This window comes from Pogoniulus pusillus, chromosome 1, assembly GCF_015220805.1.
Source record: "Pogoniulus pusillus isolate bPogPus1 chromosome 1, bPogPus1.pri, whole genome shotgun sequence".
Lineage (NCBI taxonomy): Eukaryota > Metazoa > Chordata > Aves > Piciformes > Lybiidae > Pogoniulus > Pogoniulus pusillus.
The window spans coordinates 18667185-18685770 of NC_087264.1; the positions used below are offsets into that span (position 1 = coordinate 18667185).

The 18586-nt window shown below is 50.3% G+C and overlaps 1 protein-coding gene across 2 annotated transcripts in view; it reads right to left on the minus strand.

Annotated features, from left to right (window-relative positions):
- The window catches only part of MDGA2 (MAM domain containing glycosylphosphatidylinositol anchor 2), a 453583-nt gene that overhangs the window by 141238 nt on the left and 293759 nt on the right, over nt 1–18586 (minus strand). For both annotated transcript variants that reach the window (XM_064142804.1, XM_064142812.1), the window contains exon 7: nt 695–1024. In XM_064142804.1, coding sequence (XP_063998874.1) covers nt 695–1024 — 330 coding nt within the window. The remainder of the gene's footprint in view (nt 1–694; nt 1025–18586) is intronic.

Sequence of the window (18586 nt, forward strand, 5' to 3'; positions counted from 1 at the left end):
CAACAAGTCCAACCTACTCCACAAGATTCACCTTAAACCATATCTCCAAGCACCACATCCAAACACATCAACACAGATGACTTTGAGAGGTTCAATCGAACCCAAACCATTCTGTGAGACTCTGATGTCATCAAGCTGAGACTCTGTGGACATGCCTTGTTTCTTTGAGTCAAGGAAAGCCACAGCTTGGCTATATCCACAAAGCTGCTGAAGGGCATGGAACAGCTCTGTTAGGAGGAGAGCCTGAGGGAGCTGGGGCTGTGCTGCTGGGAGAGGAGAGACTGAGAGGTGACCTCAGCAGTGGTTATCAAGACTGGAGCCAGGCTCTGCTGGGTGATGCCCAGGGACAGCACAAGTGGCAATGGGTGGAAGCTGAGGCAGAGGAAGTTCCATGGAAACATGGGGAGGATTTTTTTCCCTGTGAGGGTGACAGAGCACTGGAAGAGGCTGCCCAGGGGGGCTGTGGAGTCTCCCTTTCTGGAGATGTTCCTGTGTTCCTGTGTGATCTGCTCTAGGAGATCCTGCTCTGGCAGGGGGGTTGAACTGGATGAGCTTTGGAGGTGCCTTCCAGCCCCTGGCACTCTGATTCTGTGATTCTGTAATATCTGAAACAGACCTACAGGAAGGCTGGGAGGGACTGTTTGCTTGTGGTGATTCTGTGCACTTGAAGTGCCAGCAAAGAGAAGCTCCTTACCTGTACTGCTGGAGATGTTGACGTCGATGCTGATGTCTGATATGCCTCCTCCCTTCAGCGACGCCACACAGGTGTAGGTGCCAAAGTCAGTGAACTTCAGGTCAATGATGTCCAGGTTGGTGGTGCCAGGGGAGACGTCAGGGTCGGTCTGGGTGATGACCATCCTCTCCGAGCTCCGCAGGGGGCGCCCGTTCTTAAACCAGCTGAAAGTCAGCTCCTCTGAAGGGATGGCTTCCACCTGGCAGGAGATTTTCACCTCTCGCCCGATCTGGATGTTGTCATCTTTGTGGTATGGGTCAGGTGTGATCCAAAAACGTCCCTTTTTTAAGGCTGAAAGAGGTCCAAAGAAAAGCCAAACAGATCCCATACAAAGCCATGTTTGCTGGAATGAAGCACGCATCTTTCATGCTCAACAGGCTTGTGCACACACTTCACCTCCTGCCCGCCTATGGCACCAAGCTGGGCACAGTGCCTGCCACGGCAGAGAGCTGTGCTGCTGTTCAGCCAGACTGGGACAGGCTGAGAGCTGGGCAGGGAGAAGCTGAAAGAACATAAACCCTAAGACAAGAGGCTGAGGGAGCTGGGGGTGTGCAGCCTGCAGAAGAGGAGGCTCAGGGCAGAGCTCATTGCTGTCTGCAGCTACCTGAAGGGAGGCTGTAGCCAGCTGGGGTTGGGCTCTTCTGCCAGGCAACCAGCAACAGAACAAGGGGACACAGTCTCAAGTTGTGCCAGGGGAGGTTCAGGCTAGATATTAGGAAGCAGTTCTTCACAGCAAGAGTGATTGGCATTGGAATGGGCTGCCCAGGGAAGTGGTGGACTCACCATCCCTGGAGGTGTTGAAGCAAAGCCTGGATGAGGCACTTAGTGCCATGGTCTGGTTGACTGGCCAGGGCTGGGTGCTAGGTTGGACTGGTGATCTTGGAGGTCTCTTCCAACCTGGTTGATTCTATGATTCTATGATTCTGACTTTGACAGGGGCAAGTAAAGAGTCCTGCACCTGGGAAAGAACAACCCTAGGGAGCAGGATAGGTTGGGGACTGAGCTGTTGGAAGGAGTGAAGGGGAAAAGGGTCTGGGGGGTCCTGGTGGATGGGAGGTTGCCCATGATCCATCAGTGTGCTCTTGTGGCCAGGAGGGCCAGTGCCATTCTGGGTGCATCAGAAGGGCTGTGGTTAGTAGGTTGAGAGGGTTACCTGCCCCTCTACTCTGTCCTGATGAGGCCACATCTGGAGTACTGTGTCCAGTTCTGGGCCCCCCAGTTCAAGAGGGACATAGAAGTACTTGAGAGAGTCCAGCACAGAGCCACAAAGCTGATGAAGGGAATGGAACAGCTCTGTTAGGAGGAGAGCCTGAGGGAGCTGGGGCTGTGCTGCTGGCAGAGGAGGAGACTGAGAGGTGACCTCAGCAGTGGTTATCAAGATGTGCAGGTGAGTGGCAGGAGGCTGGAGCCAGGCTCTGCTGGGTGATGCCCAGGGACAGCACAAGGGGCACTGGGTGGGAGCTGAGGCAGAGGAAGTTCCATGGAAACCTGAGGAGGAATTTTTTGAGTGTGAGAGTGACAGAGCACTGGAAGAGGCTGCCCAGGGGGGTTGTGGAGTCTCCCTCTCTGGAGATGTTAAAAAACCATTTGGATGTGTTCCTGTGTGATCTGCTCTAGGTGATGATGCTCTGGCAGGGGGGTGGATCAGATGAGCTTTGGAGGTCCCTTCCAGCCCCTAACCTTCTATGATTCTATGATTCTATGACTTTAGCAACCTGAAACACCCAAGCTGGCAAAGGGTCTTGGACACAAGACTTAGAGTCATAGAATCAGTCGGGGTTGGAAGGGACAACAAGGATCATCAAATCATAGAATGGTTTAGGTTGGAAGGGACCTCAAAGGTCATCCAGTTCCAACTCCCTGCCATAGGCAAGGACACATCACACTAGATCAGGCTGGCCACAGCCTCATCCAGCCTGGCCTTATACACCTCCAGGGATGAGGATTCCAACACCTCCTTGAGCAACCCCTTCCAGGCTGTCACCACCCTCATGCTGAAGAACTTCTTCCCAACCTCCAGGCTGAATCTACCCATTTCTAGCTTGGTTCCATCCTCCCCAGTCCTATCACTACCTGACAGCCTAAGAAATCCCTCCCCATCTTCCTTATAGGCACCCTTAAGATACAGGGAGTAGCTGAGGGAACTGGGGTTGTTCAGAAGAGGAGGCTGAGGGAAGGCCTTCTGGCTCTCTACAACTCACTGAAGGGAAGATGCAACCAGGGGCTTGGTCCCTTCTCAACATGCAACTGGAAATAGCCTGAAGATGTGACAGGTAGCTTCAGATTGGACAGTAGGGAAAATTTCCTCATAGCACCAGTTCTCAGGCACTGGAACAAGCTGCCCAGGTAGGTGGTGGAGTCACCATCCCTGGAGATGTTTAGAAGATATGTGTCTCTGTGGTAGTTGGAGAGATCCTAGCTCTCCCTTAACCACTGTAAAAAGACATTCCCTTTAAACTTCCAATCAGTCTGCACTATCTTCATTCCTACTCCTGGAAAGAGGTAAGAGTCAGTTCTGTCCTCCAGTCCTGGGTATGGTTGTGGCCCCAAATCTGGGACAGTCTCTTAAATGTGGTTTAGTGTCAGGGCCCAGTCCTGCTCAGTATCTTTACTGATGATCTGGAGCAGGGGATTGAGTCCTGCATCAGTCAGTTTGCAGATGAAACCAAGATAGGAGCAGGTGTGGAGCTGTTGGAAGGTAGGAGAGCCCTGCAGAGGGACCTGGCCAGGCTGGATGGGTGGGCAGAGGCCAATGGGATGAGATTGAACAAGGCCAAGTGCAGGGTTCTGCACTTTGGCCACAACAACCCCAAGCAGCACTACAGGCTGGGGACAGAGTGGCTGAGAGTAGCCAGGCAGAGGGGTTCAGTGGTGACCTGACAGTGTTAATGGTTGGACTCAATGATCATGACAGAGAGGGTGGTGAGACACTGGGACAGGTTGTCTAGGGAGGTTGTGGATGTGTCCTCCCTGGAAGTGTGATTAAAACCTGGCTAGATGAGCTTGTCACAGGATCATAGAATCAAGCAGGTTGGAAGAGACCTCCAAGCTCAGCCAGCCCAACCTAGCACCCAGCCCTAGACAATCAACCAGACCATGGCACTAAATGCCTCATCCAGGCTTTGCTTGGACACCTCCAGGGAAGGCAACTCCACCACCTCCCTGGGCAGCCCCTTCCAATGCCAATCACTCTCTCTGACAACAACTTCCTTCTAACATCCAGCCTAGACCTGCCCTGGCACAGCTTGAGACTGTGTCCCCTTGTTCTGTTGCTGGGTGCCCGGCACAAGAGCCCAACCCCACCTGGCTACAGCCTCCCTTCAGGTAGCTGTAGACAGCAATGAGCTCTGCCCTGAGTCCAGTGGGAGGTGTCTCTGTGCACTGCAGGAGGGTTGGAACTAGATGCTCTCTGAGGTCCCTTCCAACCCAAACCACATGATTCTACGATCTGTTAAAGCAGGTTCCTACTATCTTCCCAATGAAACCAAGGTCTTTACTATCAGATCTACTGCACAAGAGTAAAATCCTACTGCAACTCCCTTACCTGCTGTTTCTTGTAACTCTTTAAATGAGCATAAAACCACCCAGAAACCATCACCATTTACATCAATAAAGTGATTGCTCTCCAACAGCGTTGGCATGATACTTACCTCAGCAATCGTGCTTCAGCATCAGCCATTAAGCCTTACAAGCACACATATATTTTGATGTCTTGAATATAAAATGCTACTTACACAATCCCAAGATCCCTCTCCCCCTCTATCTGTGTGTGTGGATGGGTCTCTATCTTAAATCCAGATGGAAAGTCCCACAGTGGAAACACCCAGGAGAAATGGCACAAGCATCTATCCAGGCTCAAAGTAAGCACTAAAGGACAAGTGTGTGGAACTCCTGGGTGAGTGCAATCTCAAGCACAGCTCCAGGCTGGGTGGGGAATGGCTGAGAGCAGCCCTGAGGAAAAGGATCTGGGGGTCTGGGTTGGTGAAAAGCTCAACAGGAGCCTGCAGTGTGAGTGCAGCCCAGACAGCAACCCTGTGCTGGGCTGCAGCAAGAGCAGTGTGGGCAGCAGGGCAAGGGAGGGCATTCTGCCCCTTGGCTCTGCTCTCCTCACACCCCACCTGCAGTCCTGGGTGCAGTTCTGGAGCCTCAACACAAGAAGGACATGGAAGTGTTGGAGGCAGTCCAGAGGAGGCCACCAAGATGCTGAGAGGGCTGCAGCAGCTCTGCTATGAGCACAGGCTGAGAGAGTTGGGGCTCTGCAGCCTGGAGAAGAGAAGGCTTCCAGGAGACATTGGAGTGGCCTTGCAGTATCTGAAGGGGGCTACATGAGGGCTGGGGGGGGACTATTGGCAAGGTCTTGTCATGCCAGGATGAGGAGGAATGGGTTTGAAGTGGCAGAGGGGAGATTGAAAGTGGCTGTTAGGAAGAAGCTGTTTGCAGTGAGGGTGGTGAGACACTGGCACAGGTTGCCCAGGTTTGTTGTGGAGCACAGAAGCACAGAAGGTGACCTTTGATCCCATTCTGTGCTTCTGTGCTCCACAACCTCCCTGGAGGTGTTCAAGGCCAGGTTGGATGAGGCCTTGAGCAACCTGTTCTAGTGGGAGGTGTCCCTGCCTATGGCACAGGGGGGTTGGAACTGGCTGAGCTTTGAGGTCACTTCCAACCTGAACCATTCTACGACTGTATGAGTCTAACTCCCACAGAGCTCAGCTGAGGGTTTGAGGAGATAGTCTGTGCTTCATAGAATTGCTTTGGTTGGGAAAGACCCCTGAGATCATTGAGTCTAACCACCAGCCCAACACCACCATGGCCAATAAAACATGATCCCAAGTGCCACGTGTACAGTTTTCTTGAACACCTCCAGGGGTGGTAACTCCCTGTGAAGCCTGTTCCAATCCTCACCACTCTTGCAGGAAAGAAATTTTCCTTAATCTCCTCCCATGAATCATAGAATCATAGAATCAAGCAGGTTGGAAGAGATCTCCAAGATCACCAGTCCAACCTAGCACCCAGCCCTAGACAAGCAACCAGACCATGGCACTAAGTGCCTCATCCAGGCTTAGCTTCAACACCTCCAGGGATGGCGACTCCACCACCTCCCTGGGCAGCCCATTCCAATGCCAATCACTCTCTCTGACAACAATTTCCTCCTAACGTCCAGTCCAGACCACCCCTGGCACAACTTGTGGCTGTGCCCTCTTGTTCTGTTGCTGGGTGCCTGGCAGAAGAGACCAACCCCAACCTGGCTACAACCTCCCTTCAGGGAGCTGTAGACAGCAATGAGGTCTGCCCTGAGCCTCCTCTTCTGCAGGCTGCACACCCCCAGCTCCCTCAGCCTCTCCTCACAGGGCTCTGCTCCAGGCCCCTCCCCAGCCTTGCTGCCCTTCTCTGGGCACCTTCCAGCACCTCAACATCTCTCTGCAATGGAGGAGCCCAGAACTGGACACAGCACTCAAGGTGTGGCCTGAGCAGTGCTGAGCACAGGGGCAGAAGAACCTCCCTGGTCCTACTGGCCACACTGCTCCTGAGCCAGGCCAGGATGCCAGTGGCTCACTTGGCCACCTGGGCACACTGCTGCCTCATCTTCAGCTACTCTCTACCAGCACCTCCAGGTCCCTTTCCTCTTGGCTGCTCTCAGCCACTCTGTCCCCAGCCTGTAGTGCTGCTTGGGGTTGTTGTGGGCAAAGTTCAGAACCCTGCACTTGGCCTTGTTAAATCTCATCCCATTGGCCTCTGCCCACCCAGTCAGCCTGTCTAGGTCCCTCTGCAGGTCTCTCCTGTCCTCCAGCAGATCAACATCTGCTCCTAGCTTGGTTTCATCTGCAAACTGAGACACTTTCAGGATATTTCCCCTCAATTTGTCATCGGATACTAGGGAGAAGAGACTGATCCCTACCTAGTTCCAATCTCCTTTCAGAGAGTGCCACACCATGAGTGCTATGTCCAGTTCTGGGCCCCTCAAGTGAAGACAGATGTTGAGGTACTGGAAGGTGTTGAGAGAAGGGCAGCAAGGCTGGGGAGGGGCCTGGAGCACAGCCCTGTGAGGAGAGGCTGAGGGAGCTGGGGGTGTGCAGCCTGCAGAAGAGGAGGCTCAGGGCAGAGCTCATTGCTGCCTACAGCTCCCTGAAGGGAGGCTGTAGCCAGGTTGGGGTTGGGCTCTTCTGCCAGGCACCCAGCATAGAACAAGGGGACACAGTCTCAAGCTGTGGCAGGGGAGGCTCAGGCTGGATGTTAAGAAGTTCTTCACAGCAAGAGTGATTGGCATTGGAATGGGCTGCCCAGGGAGGTGATGGAGTCACCATCCCTGGAGATGTTGAAGCAAAGCCTGGCTGGGGCACTTAGTGCCATGGTCTGGTTGATTGTCTAGGGCTGGGTGCTAGGTTGTGCTGTCTGAGCTTGGAGGTCTCTTCCACCCTGCTTGATTCTATGATTCTATGACTCAGCAGTAGATAGGATTTGGATTCAGGAGCTGGATTCTGGAACTGGATTCAGGAGCAGATGGATTAGCACAGGAAGCTGAGACAGCTGTGACCTCTGGTCTGCAGAGAAGCAAGTCTCAATCAGATGCTTTCTGCAGCCCAGCCCTTGGCAGGAGCTCTCCCCATCAGTGTTCTCTCTGTTAGATGCAGCCCCTGCTCTGAACTTCAGAAAGGGCCTCAGTTAGCAGAGCCTGAGCTGGGAACTCACAGCAGTGACCAGAATCAGCTCTGGGATAACTCAGACCAGGACCATATCAAACCATTTTTCTGACATGGAATAGAAGAAGGGGACACAGGGTCAAGTTTTGCCAGGGGAAGTATAGGCTGGATGTGAGGAGGAAGTTGTTGTCAGAGAGAATAATTGGCATTGGAATGGGCTGCCCAGGGAGGTGGTGGAGTCGCTGTCCCTGGAGGTGTTCAAGAAAATCCTGGCTGAGGCACTTAGTGCCATGGTCTGGTTGATTGGCCAGGGCTGGGTGCTAGGTTGGACTGGATGATCTTGGAGGTCTCTTCCAACCTGATTTATTCCATGAGTCTATGATTCTTTTTATGACACCTGGAGCAGAGATGCTCTCTCTACCCTACAGCTCTTCTCTGTCAGCCTAGAACTGCTCGCTCCACTGCAGAGACACGAAAACTCCCTTGCTCTGAAAGGAGGTCTGCACATTTTGATCAGAATTAAAAAGCCAGCCTAACATCAAATAACATCACACAGCAGCTTTGCACAGAGCCAGCTTCACCTGCCTCAGCAATAAAAAAAACCCACCCTTTTTGATGCCTTCACATCAGAGAATTCTCTCTAGCAGCAAACACGCCTGCCGAGCACTCAGACAAGGTGCACTGGCTTGGGTCATGGGGAGAGCTTTAACAAACAGCAGCACTACAGAAACATTCTCAGAGCCTTCAGAGAGAGTGCACTGACAACGACCAACCTCCACATTTAAATCCCTTAAATATGGTATAAGGGACTCAGCAAGATAAAGCCGTGGTGCCTAAATGCTCAAACGCCTGAATGCTGGCCTGGAGCAGGAGCAGTGTGGGCAGCAGGAGCAGGGAAGTCCTTCTCCTTCTGCCCCTGTGCTCAGCACTGCTCAGGCCACACCTTGAGTGCTGTGTCCAGTTCTGGGCTCCTCCATTGCAGAGAGATGTTGAGGTGCTGGAAGGTGTTGAGAGAAGGGCAGCAAGGCTGGGGAGGGGCCTGGAGCACAGCCCTGTGAGGAGAGGCTGAGGGAGCTGGGGGTGTGCAGCCTGCAGAAGAGGAGGCTCAGGGCAGAGCTCATTGCTGTCTACAACTCCCTGAAGGGATGCTGCAGCCAGGTGGGGTTGGGCTCTTCTGCCAGGCACCCAGCAACAGAACAAGAGGGCACAGCCTCAAGCTGTGCCAGGGCAGGCTCAGGCTGGATGTTAGGAAGAAGTTCATCACAGCAAGAGTGATTGGCATTGGAATGGGCTGCCCAGGGAGGTGGTGGAGTCACCATCCCTGGAGGTGTTGAAGCAAAGCCTGGCTGGGGCACTTAGTGCCATGGTCTGGTTGCTTGTCTAGGGCTGGGTGCTAGGTTGGACTGGATGAGCTTGGAGGTCTCTTCCAACCTGCTTGATTCTATGATTCTGTGATTCCTCAGACTTTATGAAATAAATCATAGAATGGTTTAGGTTGGAAGAGATCTCCAAGCTCATCCAGTTCCCCATCCCTGGAAGTGTTTAAGAGGAGGCTGCATGAGGCACTTATTGCCATGGGTTAGTTAATTAGAAGGTGTTAGGTGGGACTGGATGATCTCAGAGGTCTCTCCCAATCTGGTTAGTTCTGTGATTGTGTAAAAGCAAGTGTAGGGTCTTGCATGGAGGAAGAAACAACCCCTCCAGCAGTACAGGTGAGGGAGTGACCTGCTTGGGAGCATCACTGTGGAGAAGGACTTGGGAGTGATAGTGGACAACAAGTGCCCAAGACCCACCAATTTGCCACTGTGGCCAAGAGGGCAAATGGTCTCCTGAGGTGCATAAGAAGAGTGTGGCTAGCAGGTTAAGGGAGGTTCTTCTCTGTCTCTCCTCTGTCCTAGTAAGGCCACAGCTGGAATCTGGAGTCCAAGGACAGGGTCTCCAGTTCAAGAGAGAAAGGAGAGGTCCCAGTGAAGGCTGAGGGGCCTGGACCATCTCTGTGAGGAGGAAAGGCTGAGAGACCTGGGGCTGTTGAGCCCGGAGTAGACCCAGAGGGCATCTTCTCAATGCTCAGCAAGAGCTAAAGGACCTGCGGGGGACAAGAGGATGGGGCCAGACTGTTCTCAGTGGTGCCTAGGGACAGGATGAGGGGCAACAGGCACGAACTGAAACCCAGGAGGCTTCATCTGAAGATGAGAAGCATGTTTGCTATGAGGGTGCTGGAGCCCTGGAGCAGGCTGCCCAGAGAGGTTATGGAGTCTCCTTCTCTGGAAAGATTCCAAACCCAGCCAGACATTGTGATCCAGGACAAGCTGCTGTGGGTACCTCTGCTTTAGCAGGCAGCTTGGACTAGACAATCTCCAGAGGTCCCTTCCAAGCTTCACAAAGCTGAGATCTTGGGATTCCTTACAGTCACTTTTTGTTTTCTCCAAACACAGCTTTGAAGTCAGTCCTTGCTAAAAAAAGAGTCCCACTTGCAGCACTTTCCCAACAGTTCATCTTTCCTCCTGTCAACTTGGCTCTTTTAGCTCCAAATTCTCTAAAACCTTAACTTGCAGGAGCTCTCCCAACAATTAAGCTGTCAAGCATCTTCCACAAGAGCATCTCCAAACTATTTTTTTTTCCCACATCAAGTAATTATTTGGCACTTTACAAGACCCTGATGCACTCAACATTTTCAATTTAAATGCAAATAATACTGGGGAAGAGAATTTCAGGGTTTGGCTCTATTTTTATAAATGCTTCTAATTCATTAAGAGAGGAAAAAAAAAAGGATTTATTATTCTGGTGATGCCACGTGGCAGGTGCCTGGTTTCACTCATGCTCCACTTAACTAGGAAAAAGAGGATCATAGCTCTTTGGAGTGAAGGAGACTTCAGTTTAGAAGGTGCTCAGGATATAGAATCATAGAATCAACCAGGTTGGAAGAGACCTCCAAGATCATCCACTCCAACCTAGCACCCAGCCCTATCCAGTCAACGAGACCATGGCACTAAGTGCCCCAGCCAGGCTTTTCTTGTACACCTCCAGGCACAGTGACTCCACCACCTCCCTGGGCAGCCCATTCCAATGCCAATCACTCTCTCTGACAACAACTTCCTCCTAACATCCAGCTTAGACCTCCCCTGGTACAGCTTGAGTCTGTGTCCCCTTGTTATGTCCCTGGTTGCCTGGGAGAAGAGCCCAACTCTACCTGGCTACAGCCTCCCTTCAGGTAGTTGTAGGCAGCAATGAGGTCACCCCTGAGCCTCCTCTTCTGCAGGCTGCACACCCCCAGCTCTCTCAGTCTCTCCTCATAGGGTTTGTGTTCCAGGCCCCTCACCAGACCATGGCACTAAGTGCCTCATCCAAGCTTTGCTTCAACACCTCCAGGGATGGTGACTCCACCACCTCCCTGGGCAGCCCATTCCAATGCCAATCACTCTCTCTGCCAACAACTGCCTCCTCACATCCAGTCTATATGATCCATTATATAGATGAAGCTAACACCACAGGATGAGAAACAGGACTTGCTTTCTCTTTTTAGCTGTTTTTAGAATGAAATATTCAAGAGAAATAAGCATCAGCAGAGTCACAGAACCATAGAAGGGTTTTTGACGGGAAGGAGTCTTCAAAATCATCCAGTTCCAATCCCACCCCCGACAGTGTCCCCTGAAAGCATTTGGACACTGGTGAAGCCTGGCAGATTGACTACATCACCTACCTTGGTCTCGTTCTGGCAAACAGCATGTGCTAACAATGGTAGGGGCCAGCATGGGATGGCTGGGAACCTATCCAGTTCCCCATGCTACTGCACATAACACCACTCTTGGCTTGGAAAGACAAACCCTATGAGGAGAGGCTGAGGAAGATGGACCTGTTTAGCCTGGAGAAGAAGAGGCTCAGGGCAGAGCTCATTGCTGTCTACAACTCCCTAAAGGGAGGCTGTAGCCAGGTGGGGTTGGGCTCTTCTGCCAGGCAACCAGCAATAGAACAAGGAGACATAGCCTCAGGTTGTGCCAGGGGAGGTCTAGGCTGGATGTTAGGAGGAAGTTGTTGTCAGAGAGAGTGATTGGCATTGGAATGGGCTGTCCAGGGAGGTGGTGGAGTCACCGTCCCTGGAGGTGCTGAAGCAAAGCCTGGATGAAGCACTTAGTGCCATGGTCTGGTTGATTGGCTAGGGCTGGGTGCTAGGTTGGGTTGGATGATCTTGGAGTTCTCTTCCAACCTGGTTTATTCTATGAAAGGCACTGTCTGGACAGTGCCTAAGCCCCAGGAGTGAGGCTTGTGAGTAAATGCTTAAATGCCTCTTTGTAATTGCCCACTGCCTTCTGCCAGAGAGCAGAAAGAGCTTGGGCCCAGCTACTGGGCAAGCAGCATATTGACAGCAAGCAGCATTGACCACAGGAACCTTCTCTTCCAGCTCAATTAATGTTCATGTGTTTTGCTGGCTATATTAGATGTAGATATTGTCCAGAGAATGTTACCATGACTGTGTAAGAACCCAAATATCATTAACATTAGTGGTGGGGGGTGGGGAGAGCTCTGAATAGCAACATTAATAAACAAGATTCATTGTGGAAAATATCATCTCACATCAATTCATTTCCCATCCACAACAATCAGGCAGTGCTCCAGTCCCCTCATCATCCTCCTAGCCCTCCCTTGGATTCTCTCCATCAGATTCCTGTCCCTCTGAAACTGAAGGCAGATCATGTTGCTCAATGCTTTATCCTACCTCACCTTAAACACTTCCAGGGATGGAGCATCCATGTCTCATACAATCATCTTGGGGTGAAGAGATGTTTAAATGAAACTGTTAACCCAGCACAGCCAGGTCACATTCATAGAATCACAGAATCATGGAATCATAGAATCATGGACTCATAGAATCACAGACTCATGGAATCACGGAATCATGAAATCATGGACTCATAGAATCACATAATCATGGAATCATGGACTCATAGAATGACAGAATCATGGAATCATGGACTCATAGAATGACAGAATCATGGAATCATGGACTCATAGAATCATGGAATCATGGACTCATAGAATCACAGAATCATGGAATCATAGAATCATGGACTCATAGAATCACAGAATCATGGAATCACGGAATCATGAAATCATGGACTCATAGAATCACATAATCATGGAATCATGGACTCATAGAATGACAGAATCATGGAATCATGGACTCATAGAATCATGGAATCATGGACTCATAGAATCACAGAATCATGGAATCATAGAATCATGGACTCATAGAATCACAGACTCATGGAATCACGGAATCATGAAATCATGGACTCATAGAATCACATAATCATGGAATCATGGACTCATAGAATGACAGAATCATGGAATCATGGACTCATAGAATCATGGAATCATGGACTCATAGAATCACAGAATCATGGAATCATAGAATCATGGACTCATAGAATCACAGAATCATGGAATCACGGAATCATGAAATCATGGACTCATAGAATCACATAATCATGGAATCATGGACTCATAGAATGACAGAATCATGGAATCATGGACTCATAGAATGACAGAATCATGGAATCATGGACTCATAGAATCATGGAATCATGGACTCATAGAATCACAGAATCATGGAATCATAGAATCATGGACTCATAGAATCACAGAATCATGGAATCACGGAATCATGAAATCATGGACTCATAGAATCACATAATCATGGAATCATGGACTCATAGAATGACAGAATCATGGAATCATGGACTCATAGAATCATGGAATCATGGACTCATAGAATCACAGAATCATGGAATCATAGAATCATGGACTCATAGAATCACAGACTCATGGAATCACGGAATCATGAAATCATGGACTCATAGAATCACATAATCATGGAATCATGGACTCATAGAATGACAGAATCATGGAATCATGGACTCATAGAATCATGGAATCATGGACTCATAGAATCACAGAATCATGGAATCATAGAATCATGGACTCATAGAATCACAGAATCATGGAATCACGGAATCATGAAATCATGGACTCATAGAATCACATAATCATGGAATCATGGACTCATAGAATGACAGAATCATGGAATCATGGACTCATAGAATGACAGAATCATGGAATCATGGACTCATAGAATCATGGAATCATGGACTCATAGAATCACAGAATCATGGAATCATAGAATCATGGACTCATAGAATCACAGAATCATGGAATCATAGAATCATGGACTCATAGAATCACAAAATCATAGAATCATGGACTCATAGAATCACAAAATCATGGAATCACAGAATCATGGGATCTTAGTATGTGAGGGGATGGAAGGGACCTCCAAAGCTCATCTGGTCCAGCTCCCCCACTAGAGAAGGATCATCTAGAACAGATCACACAGGAGCACATCCAGGCTGGTTTGGAATATCTCCAAAGAGGGAGACTCCACAACTCCCCTGGGCAGCCTCTTCCAATGCTCTGTCACCCTCACAGGGAAAAGTTCCTCCTCAGGTTTACATGAAATATCCTCTGCCTCAAAATGTCCCTCACCATCACATCTCCACAGCTTTTCAACCCTCCCATGGATGGGGACTCCAGCACTGCCCTGGGAAGCCTGTTCCAGGCATTAGTAATCCTTTAAGCAACAAATTGTTCCTTGTGTCCAAGCTAAACCTCCCCTACTGCAGCTTGAGGCTGTTTCCTTTTCACACAGCAGCCTAAATCTGATTTTGGGAGAGGAGCTGCAGTGCCCTACAGGAGCCAAGCTCCATCTGCCTGATGAAAGGTTGCTCTCATCTTTAACTTCTTAGCAGACAGAGATAATTACTGAAGCTTACTCATTGGTTCAATAATGTATATTAGCATAATTTCTTCTTCCTAGAATTCTCTTCCTTCTGTGTTAGAAGTAAACTGGAGTTCTGCCTTGTAATGTTGTGTTGCAGGTTTATGGAGAACACAGTAGGCCACTCCTATGAGCTTGATTCTCATGCCTATTTTTCAGCCCTTTTGCTCTTTAGGGTGTTGGAGAGTGATAGGAGTGGGGGGAATGGAACCAAGCTAGAAATGGGTAGATTCAGCCTGGAGGTTAGGATGAAGCTGTTCAGCATGAGGGTGGGGAGATCCTGGAAGGAGTTGGCCAAGGAGGTGTTGCAAGCCTCATCCTTGGAGGTGTTTAAGGCCTGGCTGGATGAGGCTGTGGCCAGCCTGCTCTAGTGTGAGGTGTCCTAGCCTATGTCAGGGAGGTTGGAACTGGATGATCTTTCAGGTCCCTTCCAACCTAAATCATTCCATAATTCTATTATCCTTAAGGTCCCTTCCAACCCTGACTGATTCTATTACTCTGTAAGCTCATCAAAGTGTGTACATGAAGGTGAAATAGCAAAAACTGTGATTGGAGGTTGATCAATAATCAATGATTTCAAAATAGCAGTTGGAATTCAGTAGCTTTGAAACTCCATGAAGCAGCACAGAATGTTTTGGGTGAGAAACAGAATCACAGAATGGTTTAGGTTGGAAAGGACCTCAAAGCTCAACCAATTCCAATCCCCCTGTGCCACAGGCAGGACACCTCCCACTAGAACAGGTTGCTCAAGGCTGCATCCAACCTGGCCTTGAACACCTCCAGGGAAGTTGTGGAGCACAGAAGCACAGAAGGAGATCAAAGATCACCTTCTGTGATTCTGTGTCCCACAACCTCCCTGGGCAACCTGTGCCAGTGTCTCACCACCCTCACTGCAAACAACTTCTTCCTAACAGCCACTTTCAATCTCCCCTCTGCCACTTCAAACCCATTCCTTCTCATCCTGGCATTACCAGACCTTGTCAATAGTCCCTCCCCAGCCCTTCTGGAGCCTCCTTCAGATCCTGCAAGGCCACTGCAAGCTCTCCTTCCAACCAAACAATTTTATGATTATCTAATTGATAATTGATCATGAAGCAGTAATCAAGAAGGATTGTTTAGATGTGATATGGAATTGTAGAGTCATAAATCACATCAAATGGGAAGGAGCCCTCTTAGGTCAGCCAGTCCAACCCCTGCTGCAGTCAGCAGGGATGTCTGCAACTAGAGCAGGTTGCTCAGAGCCCCAAGTGACCTGACATGGAATGGCTCCAGGGATAGGACATCTACCAACTCTCTGGCCAACCTGAGACAGCCTTCACCACCCTCAGTGTCTCTCTCTTTGTATTTCCATCCATCACTGGAAAGGCAAAATGACCACCAAACTTCTTCATCTAGTACACAAAGCCACACTGTTCCCACTGGCCAAGACAACACTTCAGAAGCCATCTCAGGCAGACCCACTGACTCCAGGCTGCCCAGTCCCACCAACTGCCCACCTTGCAGCCATCCAGGATCTTCCCAAGAGTCATCAGAAGGTATGGACTGGGCTAGAAATGAAAACAACTTGGAGAAGCTCAGCAGTGCCCTGTGGGCTGTGCACTTGCCAAACAAATGATAAATCCTCAGAACATTACAGCTGGAAGTTTTCCAGGGCTGATGCCTTTCTAAAGTTGAATTTTTTTTTGAGCCAAAGCTGTCAAAAACAAAAACCCAAACCAAAAACAAGAAGCAAAAAAAGCTTTGCTGACTTCTTCTGGATGCCCAAAAGCAATATATTGCAAATCTTCACTCTCCTCTTTGGCCACACTGAGCAGATGAATCTCAGAACTTGTCTTTCTGCCAAAACCTACAGCAAGCTTCCAGTTTCCAAGGCTTCCACCCTGGATTGTGCCCACCTCCTTCTTCTGTGGCTCAAAGAGCTTTGTTCAGCTGCAGGATTTTGTTAGAGCTGGGATTTGATTCAACACAGGATGTATTTCTCTTCAACATTTCGTTTTCATTCCACACTTCAATGCCTCTAACATTCATTTGGACCCCTAGAAAAGTTGCCAGACTGCTTTGTCAGACTGGGCAGAGCCTCACTAGACTCCTTCACAGATACTCAGTGCAATAGAAGGAAGCACCATGAACCACATTGCAAAGTTGTGAAAGAATCTTGGGGGTGATCAGAAGAAATAATTATCACAGAATCATAAAATGGCTGCATTTGGAAGGGACCTCCAAGATCATCTATTTCCAACCCCCACACCATGGAAGTGACATCTTCTAATAGACCAGGTTATTAAGCACTGTCTCCTCTTCCCTCCCCTCCTCCACCTTCCCCTCCCCTCCCCTCTCCTCTCCTCCCCTCCCCTCCCCTCCCCTCCCCTCCCCTCCCCTCCCCTCCCCTCCCCTCCCCTCCCCTCCCCTCTCCTCCCCTCCCCTCCCCTCCCCTCCCCTCCCCTCCCCTCCCCTCTCCTCCCCTCCCCTCCCCTCCCCTCCCCTCCCCTCCCCTCCCCTCTCCTCCCCTCTCCTCCCCTCTCCTCCCCTCTCCTCCCCTCTCCTCCCCTCTCCTCCCCTCTCCTCCCCTCTCCTCCCCTCTCCTCCCCTCTCCTCCCCTCTCCTCCCCTCTCCTCCCCTCTCCTCCCCTCTCCTCCCCTCTCCTCCCCTCTCCTCCCCTCTCCTCCCCTCTCCTCCCCTCTCCTCCCCTCTCCTCCCCTCTCCTCTCCTCTCCTCTCCTCTCCTCTCCTCTCCTCTCCTCTCCTCTCCTCTCCTCTCCTCTCCTCTCCTCTCCTCTCCTCTCCTCTCCTCTCCTCTCCTCTCCTCTCCTCTCCTCTCCTCTCCTCTCCTCTCCTCTCCTCTCCTCTCCTCTCCTCTCCTCTCCTCTCCTCTCCTCTCCTCTCCTCTCCTCTCCTCTCCTCTCCTCTCCTCTCCTCTCCTCTCCCCTCCCCTCCCCCTTCAAGGTGAAACCAAACACAAGAGTAAATGGAGCTGGAGTTGTTTAGCCTGCAGAAGAGGAGGCTCAGGGCAGAGCTCATTGCTGTCTACAACTCCCTGAAGGGAGGCTGTAGCCAGGTGGGGTTGGGCTCTTCTGCCAGGCACCCAGCAACAGAACAAGGGGACACAGTCTCAGGTTGTGCCAGGGGAGGTCTAGGCTGGATGTTGTTAGGAAGTTGTTGCCAGAGAGAGTGATTGGCATTGGAATGGGCTGCCCAGGGAGGTGGTGGAGTCTCCATCCCTGGAGGTGTTGAAGCAAAGCCTGGCTGGGGCACTTAGTGCCCCAGCCAGGCTTAGCTTTGAACTCTTGCACCAGTGCAGGGAGTTATTCCTCCCTAGATGCACTACACTTTGCCCTCATTGAACTTCATGAGGTTCTTCCCCACCCAAGCCTGCAGCCTGACCAGCTCATCCCTATAATGATAGCCACAGAGACATTTCATTTCATATCCCCCCCTTTTTTTTTCAGTGTCTTTGGAGTATTTGTTCTCTCCTAACTCTCAGCCCCGAGTTTGAGTCATGTTGAAAATGTGTAATTTTCCAGGAGCTGCAGACATATGATTATCTTGACTCCTGCCTCTTTTTGACATTTCCAATTGTCACCCCAAAATCTGTGTGCTATTATGATTACTATGCTTTCATCTTCCACCCTAAGGATTAGAAGGCCAATATTACCATTTCTCTAATGCCTTTTGCTTTCCTCTCCAAATACACATTGGAGGAGAGAATTTTAAAGGAGTAAAATCACCTCAAAGGCAAAGACCAAAAGATCCTCAGGTTGGAAGAATCATAGAAGCACAACTGGAGGCTGGAAGGGCCATCTGGAGACCACCCAGTCCAAGCTCATTGCTAAAGTAGGGTCACCCACAGCGTGTTGCTCAGGATCACAATGTCCAGGTGAGTTTGGAACCTCTCCAGAGAAGGAGACTTCACAACCTCTCTGGGCAGCCTTCTGCAAGGCTCTGCAACCATCAAAGTCAGGAAGCTTCTCCTCATGTTCAGTTACTGGGAGTGAGATGGTGCTGGGAGTGATGGTGGGAGTGAGATGAAGGTGGAAGTGGTGATTTGGGATGCTGGCTCCAGCATTCCAAGTCTGAAATGTTGGGTTTTCTGTATAACTAGAAGAGCCTCTGCTTTCATCCCATTATTTCCTCTCTTTACATTGTGAGACAGTCTCAAAAGATTTCTCCTGATGCCTCCTTTACATAATCAGTGGCTGTTGTTTTGCACACTGTCCATGTTCAACCAAGTCACAGAATCATTGAATCAGTCAGGGTTGGAAGGGACCACAAGGAGCAGCCAGTTCCAACCTCCCTGCCATGCCCAGAGACACCCTACCCTAGAGCAGGCTGCACACAGCCTCAGCCAGCCTGGCCTTAAACACCTCCAGCCATGGGGCCTCAACCA